The sequence below is a fragment of the Dermacentor albipictus genome, chromosome 5 (assembly GCF_038994185.2).
Source record: "Dermacentor albipictus isolate Rhodes 1998 colony chromosome 5, USDA_Dalb.pri_finalv2, whole genome shotgun sequence".
Classification (NCBI taxonomy): domain Eukaryota; kingdom Metazoa; phylum Arthropoda; class Arachnida; order Ixodida; family Ixodidae; genus Dermacentor; species Dermacentor albipictus.
In genome coordinates, this window is record NC_091825.1 from 9,960,197 (window position 1) to 9,975,303 (window position 15,107).

Here is a 15,107-nt window from a genome sequence, read left to right on the forward strand (position 1 = left end):
ACTGGTGCCCAAACATTGCAATGTCAAAAATCTTTCAGGGCATAACTTCATCCATATTTTGGGTCGTTTATTTATTTTTTTCATCATTCATCATTAGTACAGAAGGAGGTCCCGGAGTTACAAGAACTGTCAAGGGGACCTCCTATTAGTAATTTAACATTGCATGAATTAATACATTTTGGCAACATAGCAAAGACAGACATCAGAAAACACGAAGTTAATGAAAAAAGAAATAAACAGATACAAAAAGTTGCTTAAATAATTGAAGTTCAAAACACAGCAAATGAAACAGATACAGCGTATGAATAAATAAATATGTGGTAATTGACACGTTAATGAAACACAGGAATGACACATGTCAAAGAACACGGGGTTATTGCAACAGATAATTAAAAATAAATATGTGCTTACAATACGCAAAGTACAAATGTTATATAGGCTATGCGACAAAAAATTTGAAATGTCTAAGAAAGGATTAAAAAGAAGACAAAGGAAGATAAAGAATAACCAATAATAAAGGCTGTCGATACAATAGGTAAGTACAGAATCATTGAAAACTGGGAAATAGATCTGTACACAATATATACTTATAGTAATGAATCAGTAGCCAGTAGTGTCGTTAGTAAATATTTCTTCGTCTCTCTCCTGAATGTTAATGTTGTGCGGCAGGCTTTAATATGGGGTGGTAGTTTGTTCCAGTATTTAATGGCCGTAAAAAGGGAAGTAAACATTCCATAATTAGTGTTTATTCGAGGGAGTAAAAAATTGTTGTTAGAGGAAAATCTCGTATTGTTAGTGTTGGCAAGAGCAGAGTTATTAAATGCATCTAAAATTATTTCATGATTTAGTGTGCGGTATATTAGTAAAACCAATTTGAGCTAGAGCATGTAACGTAATGGTAGTATTTTTAAGGAACTGAAAATTGGTACTGCATGTGACATGTAACTGGAGAAAGTAATGATCCTCGAGGCTTGATTTTGTAAATGCTGTAGATGTATTATGTGCGAGCAATATGTGTTTCTCCAAACTGAGAGGCAGTATTGCAAGTGACAGTGAATAAATGCGTAATAAAGTGAAGTTCTAACGTTTTGTGGAAAATACGAGCGCGTTAGGATTAGTACTCTTATTCCAAAGGCAATTTTTTTTTGAGACCATGTCAGCATGCGTTAAATTTAAGTTGGGGATCAAGTTTGACGCCAAGGAAGACAACTTCATGTGCAGGTGAGAGAACATGAGTTTGTAAGACGAGTGGTGGCGCAGGTGCGATGACGCGTTTATGTGTATGAAAAAGCATAAACTGAGTTTTCGAAGGGTTGATGTGAAGTTTGTTACTTGTGCACCACGCAGATAAGTTGCTTAGGTCAGAATTTAGTCGTTTTATTACAGCATTTACGCATTTGCTATGAGTAAATATAGTCGTGTCGTCAGCATATAGAATAGATGAAGTACTGGTTAAACAGTGAGGAAGATCATTAATGTACACCAGGAAAAGTAAAGGGCCTAAAAGTGAGCCTTGTGGGACACCCCTAGTGACTGGTTTAGTACGTGAAAGTGAACCTCCGAAATTTACAACTTGAGTTCTGTTAGTCAAATAACTGCGGATGAGCGTAAGAGCTGGGCCACGAATGCCCAGAGCTTCTAACTTGTAAGAAAGGATGTTATGACAGATGGTGTCAAACGCTTTATTGAAGTCAATGAAAACTGAACCAAAAATATGGGAGTTGTCAAGGGCATGTTTTATTTTGTCAGTGAAAGATGTTATAGCTGTTTCAGTCGAATAACCTTTACGAAACCCGTGTTGTTCAGGCGAGAAAAGATTAAATTTGTGAAAGTAGTTTGTTAAGCGGGTTACGAGTAGTTTCTCAATGACTTTGCTAAAAAAAGATAGCATACAGATAGGACGGTAGTTTGAAATTAATTCTTTGTTACCTTTTTTTAATATGGGAGTTATTTTACCGTGTTTTAATTCATCGGGGAAAACGCCTGTTATGAACATGCAGTTAACAATGTGTGCGAGTACATCGGCGATATGGGATGATACTAATTTGATTTTAGAAGGGTGTAAATTATCAAGGCCGGGACCTGTAGTTCGTAAACTAGCGATTGAATCAGATACTTCTTTGGGTGATGTAGGGAACAAGTAAAATGAATAAGGAGTTTGCATGAGTACTGGCTGTGGTATACTGTCTAGTGAATGATCATGTGTAGGACAGAAAAAACTATTGAATTCATTTGCGATGTCAGTGGCTTCCACTACTACCCTTGTTCCTGTATTAAGTTGGTTCAGTGCGTGGTTTGGTGAAGACAGATGAAGAAATGACCTATCCCAGGTATCCCAGGTTTTCCGGGTGTTATTTGTGTGTTTAACAACCATTGTCTTGAAGTAGGAACGCTTGGCTTCTTTCAAGAGTCTGGTAAGTGTGTTAGAATAAGTTATGTACCTTGACTTTAAAGTTACATTAAAAGGTTGGCGTTTTAATTTTTTGTGGAGGTTATCACGTTTTTTAATACTTTTTAAGAGGGATCCCGTTATCCATGGGTTTCTAGGGGCAGAGAACCAGAGAGTATGTTGTGTTAGGTTAGTACACTCCGAGTACACGCTTTTAACTTTGTTGTTAAATTGTTCGAATGCTAGGATTGGGTCTGTTATAGAAAGAATCGGGTTCCAGTCTATTTCAGCAATTTGACTAATGAACTTAGTGGTGTGAAAGTTTGCCGTTTTTATGTTTCGTTGGTATGGTGTGTTAATAGACTTTAATAGAACGAATATGGGATAGTGGTCTTATGGGAACAGTGACTATGCAAGCACAATGCTCTAGGTGTAAGTTTGATAATACATGATCTATTAAAGTGTGAGATCCGGACGGAGGACATCTTGTGGGTACGGTTATTAATGAATCTAGGCCATATCCCGCATAGCAGTTGGTATAATTAGAGCAATGACTATCATTGGGGTTAGTAATATCTATGTTTATGTCACCGAGGATGACAACATTTTTGTTTTCGTTTGCAATGATGTTCAAGATAGCATCTAGTTGAGAACAAAAGTTTGCAGAGCAAGATGATGGAGAATGGTATACTGATCCAATTATTGTGTTTCTAGTGTTAGCTGAAAGAAAAGTTTTATCGATTCCAAAAATACAGATTCAACGTTAGGGCAAGAGAAAGATAGATCATGGCGACGGTGATATGGATGGTTATCTTGGACAAGAATTGCTGAACCACCATACCGAACATCCTTACGGACACATACTTCCATTGTGTATCCGCGTATACCAAATAGCTTGCTATCAGCGTTTGTCAGCCATACTTCTGAGAGGCAAATGATAGTGAAAGGGTTATTTAGATTAGAAAAGAAATCTATCATGTTATCATAGTTCTTTGAGAGGCTACGTATGTTGAAGTGTATCAGGGATTTATGGGTGAGCCTGCTGTTATTTAGTGAACGTTTTAGTTCTTCTGAAGAAAAATACATTGTTTGGAATATTTATTTGATTAGATGTAAAAACGGAAGGCTTGGGCAGCTACGAGGCGATTAGCGAAAGGTCGCGTGTGCTAGAAATAACGTACACGCGGCCTCCTTCTGTCTTTCGTGCTTTGATGCAGCAGTTGTCCGTCCATAGGAATTTCCAGTTGTGCTGCTTTTTTAGTTCGAGGGCTTGAGCAAACAGACGTTTGTTGTCTGGTGTTAAGTGGTCGTTAATAAAGACCTTCACCTCTGCAGATGGAGGGAAGCCTAGAGTAGTAGTGTTTAGTCGTGCTTTTCGGGCCTTATTTATGAAATCAGTCTTCTTAGTGTGGGCACAGAAGCGTGCAATTATATGTTTATCCTTCTTCGCAGGGACGCGGTGAACAATGTCAATGTCAGATGGTGCCACAGGGCAGCCAATCTTGTCGCCGATTTTTTGGAGAACAGCGATACAATAGACCCTTTTCCTAATTCAGTCTGGCAACATTGACACAGGAGGCTCCACGTGCTGTTACTCTATGAGTTGTCCGCCATTAGTTGGTCAGTGCGAGTGGTGCGGTGTATTCGCTGGTCGCTAGGTTGACGCACAGCAGTAGCATGTCGTGGTCCAAGAGCCTCGCTGTCATACCGAAAAGCCTTGATATAAGCAAAATAGAGGCGTATCGCACGTCGAGAAGCGTCGGGAACCGCAATGCACTACGCAGCCACAAGTTCGTCGCAGAAAGCTACGTCCAATGCTCGACGATTGAAACACGTTCATTCACAACGCAGTAAGTATCCTCGCTATCATTTTCTTTTCGCTTGCTTGCTAGCGTTTTTGTTGTTAAACGATACAACGACCGTTCATAAGGCACACAGGCTGATTCACATGCGTTTGCGAAGTGATATGTTGCCGTGCAGAAGGATAACGTGTCGCCCGATATGACAGCTGTAATGAATGCGTTTATGCTGGCGCCAGCAGAAGTTAACTTGTACTTCTTACTTCGATGCAGTGATTCCACGCTCGTGCGCGTACGTGCTAAGTGCTTCAGGAGCAAAAAGAAGACAGCAACACCATATGCCGTGACCGCCCTGCTGACGCACGATGGTTTTGTGAAAGAGTGTACATGCGAGTGCGCTGCTAGAGAAAACGGCACATGTCACCATGTCATGGGACTGTTGAAAGTCCTTGTGCTACTTCTTGATAACGGGTATGCAGAGGCTCCACCGGAAATGTCATGTACGGAACTGCCACAAATCTGGAGGAGGCCCCGGGGGCACAAAATACCGGCTTCTAGCGTCGACGAAATTGACTGGAGAGCCGCACGGCCAGACGGTCTTTCTTACCCGCTCCAATCGCGTCTTTATGAAGCCAGGAAAAGACCGAGGAGTGTAGATGATGTTCAGAAAGCTGCGAAGCAGTTCACAAGAGGGATGGCTGCACATACTGCGAGTCCACTTCTGGAGCACTGGCAGTCTGCAACGCTAAAGAAAGCCGACAGTTTGTTTGGCGAGACGTGTGAAGGCAGCCTCTTGTGGAGTCAGAAACCACTTGTACCACATGACTTCACCACCTATTTATGCCCAGAAATTCAGGTTGGGGTGACTACAAAGTTGACACCCATGCAGCCAGCATTTTTTCCAGAACCCTTAAACACTGTTGTGTCGTGCGTGGGCCTGCCACCAATGCAGTAGGCTGTAATCGAGGCAAGCACATACATGCATGTAGCATGCCGGCATTTAGCATGGAATAAAGCACAGGAAACATGAGAACCTTGTGCACACCTTTCGCTTCTTTGTCTTCGACCTATGTAGCATACTCTTGCTACGTGCTGCATAACTTGTGTTAACTAACCCACTTCGTCACGTTTATAACGCTTTTGCTTATTAGCAACCAAACATAATATTTACAAAGTTATGTTGACTGTGGTTATGTCTTTCTGTGCGTTAACTCTAACATGTGCTGCACCCTTACACGCAGGCTTTCGTGTGCCGTCTGTTGATGTAGCTCACCAGGTTGAACAGACCTCTTGCGAGCAGAGCCTATTCATAGCATACATGTAGCATGGAATGAAGCCAGAAAATGCAATAACATTGTGCACGACTTCCAAGTAGTGCCCGTGTGTTTTTCAACGTGTGCTCTTGCTACTCACTATATACCTTACCTATGCTAACTAACCTACATTTTCATAACACTTTCTTCTGCTTAGCAACCAAACAGTTCTATTAGTTTACAAAACTATGCTGACTCTGTTATGTCCGCTTTCTGGGTGTTAACTCTAACATGTGCTGCACCCTTATATGCAGGCTCTCATGCTGTCTGTTGATGAAGCTCGCCAGCTTGAGCAGACCTCTCGCCAGCAGAGCCAAAGTGCGACATGGAAAGCTGCTCGCAAAAACCGCTTGACTGCATCCAATTTTGGTGTTGCTGTTACACGTGAGAATTGGACAGAGAAAGGCCTGCAGAACCTCACTGCAGACCGAGAAATGTCTAGAGTCAGGGCCATCCAGTAAGTACGGGTCCAAAAACATTTTCTTGGCCAAGTTAGTTCACAACAAAGTGAAAACTATAGCACAAGAAGACAAAGTGTACAGGCGAGGCACTTCCTTGTTTACATCTGCTATGGATAATCTTGCTTCCAGTGAATCACGGTGGCTACAAGTGACTGGCACTAATGAATGTTATTAGCAGATTACACATGTGCACCTGTTGTCACACATTGATCAAAAACCTTGGAAATGGGAGTAGCTTTGCACACTATTGTCAATCAAGCTTTTAGTCGTGGGTACAGGTTGGCCTTTAATAAATATCATTTTATTAACCTGTGCTCCTCAACATCGTTACAATATTAGCATATGTATACACACCGTATGTACTGCCTAACGTCGATAGTATCACAGAATGCAAAAGACAGAACTTGCATCATGGTATTTCTTTTTCAGGTACGGAGTTTCAAGCGAAGCCATGGCTGTTCAAAAATATGAAACAACCCTCGGAACCTTCCAGCACAATATTCAGACCTTCCACTGCGGCCTTATTGTGGATCCCATGTGCCCATGGCTCGGTGCATCGCCTGATCGTGTGGTGTGGGACCCAGAGGAACCGAATCCTCATGGTATTGTCGAAGTTAAGTGCCCATATTCAATGAAAGACTTGGAAATACCAAGTACTCATGGCTCGTGCCTTGTGAAAGATAGCCACGGCACGTACAGGCTAAACCGCACCCACCATTACTATTACCAGGTGCTTGGACAGATGGCCCTTTCAGGGCTTACTTGGGCTGACTTTGTCATGTATGCTCCACAGTTTCTGGTTGTCGAAAGAATTCGATTCATTGAAAGTGAATGGCAGAAATGCAAAAATAGGTTGGACAGCTTTTATTTTTCCACACTTCTGCCGTACTTGGCAAAAACATGCAGTACGAACAGTGGATGTTGAATTCAAGATATTACGAAATGAATGAGCATTTTTGTATTTATTAATAAAGTTGTGATACTATTGACAGTGCCTTGTATCCTTTTCTTGTAACGAGTACTAAAGCCATGTGCTCATTGCTTTGGCCATGCTAGCTTGGCAGTCACTGCGAAGGTTATGTAGTACTGAACTGACACCTTGCACATCACTGCAGCAAGATTGTTGCTGCTGCAGATCCTAGGTTGCTATTAAAGGACTTTGAAGATTGCTTAAGAATGCACACAATGCCCAAATTTCATTAATGATCGGTGCAATTGACAGTGGGATGGGCCTGTCGAAAATATGAAATGCCTTAATACGTTGAATGCGCCGCTCGACATGTATTCTGAGACTTGCAATGTCCTCTGTTTGTCTAACTTCTTCAGTAAAGTGCTGTCTCCGAAGGAAAGGGGGTATGTTCAACGCAACTCCTTTTGCACTGAGCAGGTCCTGTACCTTAAAGCCCTTGTCGGCCATTACCGAGTCGCCAGGCTCAAACTCGAGTTTTAAAAACCCGCTTTTTTCTACGAGCTCTTTGTCTGACACCGACCCTGTAAATAATTTTGACAGAAACATGATCGTTCCATCAGGTGAAATGACAACAAAACCCTTCATTGTATTAGTTGACTTGTAGGTTGAGTAGGTCGCCGACTGAAGGACCAGAGAGCTTGGAACTTCGCATCTCACTTCTGTCGCGTCGATAATGGCTCTTGTTGATGGGTATCGCTCTTTAAAAATGGTTGGCATAGCCTTGTCAACCTTGTCTCTGCTTAGCCAAAGGTCCATCTGGCCAACCTGCAAATAAATAAAGCTGATCCATGTGGTACATATTCTGGATACTCTAGCAATGGACACCCTGAACCTGTAGGCAAGGTCCCTTTCGAAAAGCCCAAGGCGCAACCTGACGAGAACAAGAAAAAGCTGGTCCTTAGCCGTCAGCATGTGCGGCCTCCCTGCATTACTTGATGAACTTGAATAGCTCCTAGACCATACTTTTATATTTTCCACACACTCACCGGGGTTTATCAAACGGAAGAAGCACATGAATGATTCAAAGTTTGAAAGCCCAGTATAGAAACTAATGTCCTCAGGGCTGTCCTTAAAGCATTCGACAGAAAATTGCCTGCTTTTATGCCGATCAAGCTTTTTGTTTTCCATATTAAGTATTTCATACTCTCTTTGAGCTTTATAAAGCACATCTTTTGCTGACTTCACCTCTTTCGTTCTAATTTCCAAGTCGCTCTCCAGTTGTTGTGTACGCACTTGAAGCAGAGAGAGCTGCGTCTCGAGCTCAGGCACTCGCTCTGCATTTGCTTTCGCAGACTTCACCTCTTCGATCCTACCTTCTAAGTCGCTTTCCAGTTGGTGTATGCGCATTTGGAGCACAGAAAGCTGCTTCTCGAGCTCCAACACTCTAACTGCACATGCACAATCACACACTTCGTGGTCTCGGACGTGGGTCGCACTGGCCGGCTTTGAAACACTTGTTGCACACTCTGTGGCATCCATAGTTTCAACAGCTGTTGAAGAATCCCACGACGCGGCGACATCACTACTAGGAGAAAGCGGTGGTTGTGACGCAAACCCAGAGCTGCTAGCCTGGCCGACGGCGGAAAGCAGTTTTACTTTCGCGACACACTGTTGTCGTTCTTTCGGTTTTTTTCTTGCTGGTGGCTTGGGTTTTCCAAAGGCAAACACGCTCGGCACGGCGTCAACCCGGAGGTAACGTCGATCGCCGACCACATTCGGCAAGTAGCTGTCGGTGGTGAAGTGATTCGAGCACACCTTTGTGTGCTTCGTCACAACAAAAAGCTTTCCTTCATCGCGCTTAATAGCTACAATCCATTTCTTCTTCAGATGCGGATCCTTCGGAAAGCAGAAGAACGACACCTGTAAGACGATAAAAGCGACGTAAGGCGCGCGCATGAGACGCAACAAACAGTAAACGAAATGTATACACACGCATACTTGCCTTCGAGCCATTGTCGTCCAGAACTCCTCGCTGGTTGCAAAGCACACGTAGCAATGCACAGGCATGTTACCGAATGCTGAGGAGAACCGGATTCAACGGAAATTCGTCGGGCAGGCAGATGAAAACTTAGGCGCTCAGTATAGTTTTGCTTGCCGGTCCGCTTCGTCAGTGCGCGGAGACGCCGACTACGCCCAGCTAATGGCGCCGATCTCATAGTCACTGTCGTCCTCAATAGGTGGCGCTGAATTCCGAAACCGCCCTATTCTCGCCCTGTGTGGATGGCACACCCCGGATCTCAACATTGTTTGTACGAGAATACTGCTCGAGGTCCGCTACCCTTCTAGCCAGCTTTTCATTTTCCTTTGCGAGTGTTTTGTTCTCTGCATTCACAGCGTCATATTTTCCCCTTGCTTCTTCATACAGGTGATTCATCATGCGCAAACTTTCACGCATTTCTGTGATTTTTTTCCGAAGGGCGTCGACATTGCGAGCAAGTTCTACATTACTAACAGGTATATAAAAAAAGTATGTCAGTTTTGCTTGTAACACACTGGGGCAAAACATAGGGATGTTTAAAAGCTCCAGCTTCCATAAGTCAAAATATATAAATGTGCCCAGATAGAAAAAAAAACCCTCATTTTCATTCATTTAACCGGACTGTATGCAGAAGCTTTCTCACGAGAGTCATCCTGTCCATTCATGCTGTGGACCTCGAAATTCGGGGAGGGGAGGACGACCACGAAATGACAAATTAAAAAGATCTTTCTGCTGCGCCAGACTATCCCCACAAACAGCTTTTAGTGTCTGCCAGTGCTTCACAATGTGACCGGGATGGCCCGCACGCACATTTACTAGTGTGCATACCGGCACGACCCACGTCAGTGGTCGTTTCCCGCTTTTCTTCACAACAATTTGTGAATGCTTCGCCGCATAACAATACTGTACTGCTGGGAAGCTAACTTAAGGGAAGTCACCATTATGCAACTGCCTACACACAAAGGACTTGGACTTCAATCTTCCTTCAGCTAGCTAGCTGGCACATAAGGCACTTATGATGTGGCTGTGCAGCATGACACATTTTTTTCTTTTTTTTTACAGCGAACTAAGCATTCTCCGCCTTGTCTTTCACAATTTGCTACATGCATATTAAACTGGTCACAACTGGCTTGCCATGGCTTATGTTACAGGAGAATGCCCCATGAATGCATTAACACTTCCCCTAACCTTAGAGAAAAATTTTTTGGCTGCAATAAAAAGCACAATTGATATTTATGCCCATTTCAAAATGTTTTTCAGGGTGTCTACCAAGTTGACATTGCCAAATTCCCAGAGTTTTCCAGGTTTTCCCTAACTGCCTTTGCAAAATTCCCCGAGTGATACAGACCTTCCTCTTATCTCAAGATGCGTTCGTCGTGTCCGCTGCCAGAGCGGTGATGCAAGCAAAAGACTGACGCCACTCCGATGTAGCCACGAACTCAAAAAGCCCCGTGTTTATTAGACAGCCGCTTTTTATCCCTTTTGCTCCATGACGTCACAGCCTGCGCACATGAGTGCTGAGTCAGATCAGAGAACCGATAACACTACATCTCCTTTTTTTTACACAACACATAGAAAACAAATGAACCACAAAACAACCAAACAGTATGAAACATACAAATAGGATGAGTATACAGCACTCAAGTGTAGCCATATCGCTGTGGTGGCCTTATTTCTCGACCGTAGCGTGTCATATAACCACCGGGTCTCCCGTCGTCATATGAGGCAGCAGCCGGCGTTGAATTAAGCACAGAAGGCTCTGCTGAAGCCTTGTTCTCCTTGGATTGGCCTGCAGCGTCCGTAGTCGCAGGAAAGTCATAGGATGGGTCATGCACGCCGGTTCGCTCGCTGTACCGGACCTACGCGCGTCTGTTTCACTTTAGTTCAACCCCGCCGTCTGTCCGCACCCGATAAGACCGAGGCCGCATGGCCCAACTCAACACTTTTGCTGGAATTTTGCTGTCCTTTATCCATACCTGGTTTCCCGGGGCGAGCAGCGGTAGCTGCGTTACCGCATGGCGGCGGTCGTAGTCAAATTTTTGCTTCATCCGCGCTTTCTTGTTTTTGTATCGGAGGCTCCTGAGACAACTCGTCATTGATGGTACTAGCTTTTTCGGGTGCACGGGAAGCGTAGAGCGCAACCGTCGACCCATCAATAGCTGGGCTGGGCTTGTACCCAAAGGACCTGGGGAGTCCCTATAAGCTAGGAGGGCCAGGTACGGGTCAACCGCTTTTTCCAACATCCGTTTTACCGTCTGCACAGTACGTTCGGCAGCTCCATTTGACTGCGGGTACCTGGGGCTAGACGTGACGTGATGGAAGCCATAACTAGTCGCAAACAATGCAAATTCTGCGGAAGCGAATTGAGGACCGTTGTCTGTTATGATAAGTTCTGGAATCCCGTGCCTAGCAAACATACTCTTGATTTGCTCAATAACCGCCGCCGAGCTCGTGGAAGATAAAAGGGCAAGCTCTGGATAGCGCGAAAAATAGTCTACGACCACGAGATACGATCTACCATGCAAATGGAAGAGGTCAGCTCCTACCTACAGCCAAGGCAAGCTGGGGGACTCTGATAGCATCATGGGCTCGGCTTTCTGAACGCGCAGTCTCGCGCACTCTCGACAACTGTTTACCAGAGCTCCTAACTCAGCGCTGAGACCAGGTCACCACACAGATTCGCGGGCCCTTGCGCGACATTTCACAATGCCCTGGTGACCAACATGCAATGAACGAAGTATTTCACTTCTTAGGTTCTGAGGCACCACAAGACGAGACCCATGCAGAAGCACACTATCACATATTGTAAGGTGTGCTCTCTCCGACCAGTAAGGGCTTAGCCAACTGCTTACTTTAGCGAGACGTGGCCAGCCCTGCTTACAATACAACCGAAGTTGTTGGCAGGTTGAGTCTTTTTCTTGCGCGAACTTTATTTTGTTCCAATGGGCTGAAATATTCAGTTCGCTAATGCAGCCTTGTGCATGGCTAGTTACTTCACTGCAATCCAGCTCCCCTGTCTCTACATCTGCTTCCGCGCAAGGTGCCCAAGAAAGGGCGTTGGCGGTGCCAGTCTGTTTTCCTGGGACATAGGAGACTGAAAAGCGATATCGCATGAGCCTCAATCAGAATCTTTGTATTCTAGGGGGAAGCACATCAAGGGGTGACTGACCGAGTAGCGATACGAGCGGTTTGTGATCTGTCTCAAATTGAAATTCCAGCCCTATCAAAAACCCTTCCAGCCTTTCTGCCGCCCACGTCAACGCAAGTGCTTCCTTTTCTATCTGCGCGTACCGTTGTTCTGTTGGCGTTAATGAACGAGAGTGGTACTCAACCGGCCGCCTTTCCCCATCTGATTGCACTTGCATGAGCACACAGCCGAGACCGAATGACGACGCATCGGCGGACACAATAGTGCGCAGCTTAGGGTCGAATTTTGCGACGCATTGCGCTGAGGTGATCAATTCTTTCAGAGTCTCGAAGGATGCTGAGGTAGGCCCCAGTGCCACTCACGGCCTTTCAAGAGAAGACTACAGAGCGGTGCCGACATGTCGGCAAGGTTGTTCACAAACCTTGCCAGATAGTTTATCATGCCCAAAAACCTGCGGACATCAGCAATATTTGATGGCGTAGCCATTTCGTTTATGGCTCGAACTTTCTTGGGATCCGGCGCGATTCCCGCCGCATCGACCACGTAGCCTAAAAACGCTACTCTTCTGACACAAAAAGAACATTTTGCCCGATTGAATGTTACCCCCGCTGCAACCAACCTTTTGAGCACTGCGTGCAGCCGTTTATCATGTTCACGATTAGTAGCTCCGTAAACCAGAACGTCATCCCTCAGGTTCACTACTCCTTGAAGGCCATCTAAGATTTCCGCCATTCGCTTTTGAAAGTATTCCAGGGCCGAGGTGATACTGAACGGCAGTCGCTGGAAGCAGTACCTACCAAAGGGGGTGATAAATGTTGTTAGTTCTCGACTTTCGCCAATTTACCCTGGTGAAATCCTCAATTGGCATCTAATTTCGAAAAGTATGTGGCTCCTGCCAATTGCCCTAGTGCGTCGTCTACGGTCGGCAAGACAAACCGCTCATGTAGGACGCTCTTGTTCAGCTGGGTTAGGTCCACACAGATTCGAACTTCCCCACTTGGTTTGACTACTGGAACCATTCCTGCACACCATGTAGTTGGGCCATCTACCTTACGAATGACATTGCTTTTGACCATTTTCGCCAACTCTAGTTTGATGGGGTTCTTTAACGGGATGGGTACCCGCCGCGGCACGAAAATTGCAAAGGGGACGGTGCCCTCTTTCACGCGAATGGTGCATTCGCCTGACATCATGCCCAGTCCAGAGAATAGCTGCGGATACACGTGCTCAAACTGTTTATCATCAACCACATCAAGAAATTTGACTACACCAAGTGCTTCAATGGCTGGGAGCCCTAATAGGACACACTGCAGCGACTCTACAACATACAGTGTTTGTCGCATTGTTTTGCCTTTCCAAACAATATCTGCTGAAAAACAACCATTCACTTCAAGGCGCTGATTCGCAGCGCTTCTCAACACCACTTGTGACCTGTCTATACGAGGCGGTACACTGGGGAAATCGGGCGGAACAACAGTGACTTTGGCTCCTGAATCAATTCTTGCACTTATGCGTACACCATTGATAGACACTTCCGCGTATCTGGCATTTGAGCTGTTCAGTGTCCCAACAAAAAAGTTTTGTCCATCGCCTTCTAGCATAGACATGCCCACCTGGTTGTTTTCTGTTCTCTTGCGACACGCCACGGCGAAATGTCCCTTGATACCACAGTGGTCACACCGTGCTGACCGTGCAGGGCACCGGGCTCTCGGGTGGCTCGACCGTCCGCAGAACTGGCACGCCTGTGTTTGCCGCTGTGCTGTGGCGCCAGGCTCCCAGTTGTTGGACGGCTTCCTCGTTGTTCGTCGGACTACGTCAAGTTCGTCTGTATTAGCCTCGTTGCTGACGGCCCGGAGTTCCAGTTGCTGTCGGTGAACTGTTTCCTTGAGCCTGGCCCTCGCCAGAGCAGTCGCTAGTGTAAGGGTGGCATCCATCTGGAGCGCTTCCGACAGCTGCGCGTCCTCGAGGCCCACCACAAATCTGTCGTGGATTATTCGATCCCGGAATTCTGCAAATTCACAGCGGTATACAAGCTCATGCAGGGCTGTCACAAAGTTGTCCGCACTTTCCCCGGGTTCTTGCTTTCGTCGATGGAAATTTGCGCTTTCATAGACTATATTCTTCGTGGCCACAAAATGGGTGTCAAACTTTTTCTTCACTGTCTCGTAGCTTCGAGACTCCTTTTCGGTAAGGCCGAATGTCTGACAAATTTTTCTTGCCTGCCTGCCCATGGCGTACAAAAGCGTTCGCACCTGGGCCTCTTCCGTGCTGTCGTTGAGCCCCGACGCGTAGCGGTAGTCGTCGAATGACAATCCATTCTGGCCATTCGGAAGTCCAGTCGAAGTTGAAGGGTGTCGGTGGCGGAATGGCTGCCGGTGGCGGGGCTGCCGCTGGCGGAGCCGTCATCGCGCAGATCGAACGCCGGGTGAGCGCCGCAAAGGCAACTAGGATGGGGGAGTCGATCCCACTTCTAACACCATGTCGTGTCCGCTGCCGGAGCGGTGATGCAAGCAAAAGACTGACGCCACTCCGACGTAGCCACGAACCCAAAAAGCCCTGTGTTTATAAGACAGCCGCTTTTTATCCCTTTTGCTCCATGACGTCACAGCCTGCGCACATGAGTGCTGAGTCAGATCAGAGAACCGATAACACTACAGGGTTGACATCGTATCACCCGATGCTGCCACTCTCTAGTAAGCACGTGAAAAAATAAAAAACCTTATACAGTTCAAATAGTAAGGACAAGTGTTTATTTCATTTAAAAAGAAAACAGAAGGACGGGGCATCTCGGCGTAAGCCAACACTGTTTGTTGAGCTCAAGCTCCTTCAAAGACGCCATGGCACGCTTCCTTTCCCGTTCATTCTTCAATGCATAGGTCGTTTCTGTTCCCGTCCTCCTTCCGCCACGCATTCGCCTCAAGGACCATTTGAAGCATCCTCTTGGTTAGTTGTACAGTAAACGTCTGATTTTTCAGACTCCCAGGGGCCGCAAAAACGTCCGAAAAATCAGGCAGTTCAAAAAAATTAACGCATGTCTTTTACTGCCCTT

General features: G+C 45.6%; 3 protein-coding genes across 3 annotated transcripts in view; 1 reads left to right on the forward strand and 2 right to left on the reverse strand.

The window, feature by feature from the left end:
* The window catches only part of Galphai (G protein alpha i subunit), a 185,697-nt gene that overhangs the window by 107,077 nt on the left and 63,513 nt on the right, over nt 1-15,107 (reverse strand). The gene's annotated exons all lie outside the window — the stretch shown is intronic.
* Nucleotides 1,154-6,887, forward strand: LOC135917930 (uncharacterized). Its single transcript, XM_065451571.2, has 4 exons — nt 1,154-1,221; nt 3,842-3,863; nt 5,756-5,958; nt 6,392-6,887. Exons 1-4 carry the CDS (start codon nt 1,154-1,156, stop codon nt 6,885-6,887), a joined length of 789 nt encoding a protein of 262 aa, XP_065307643.1.
* LOC139060389 (uncharacterized) lies at nt 7,026-7,994 on the reverse strand. The gene has a single exon (XM_070539492.1). The coding sequence runs from the start codon at nt 7,944-7,946 to the stop codon at nt 7,101-7,103; it is 846 nt and encodes a 281-aa protein (XP_070395593.1). The 5' UTR covers nt 7,947-7,994; the 3' UTR covers nt 7,026-7,100.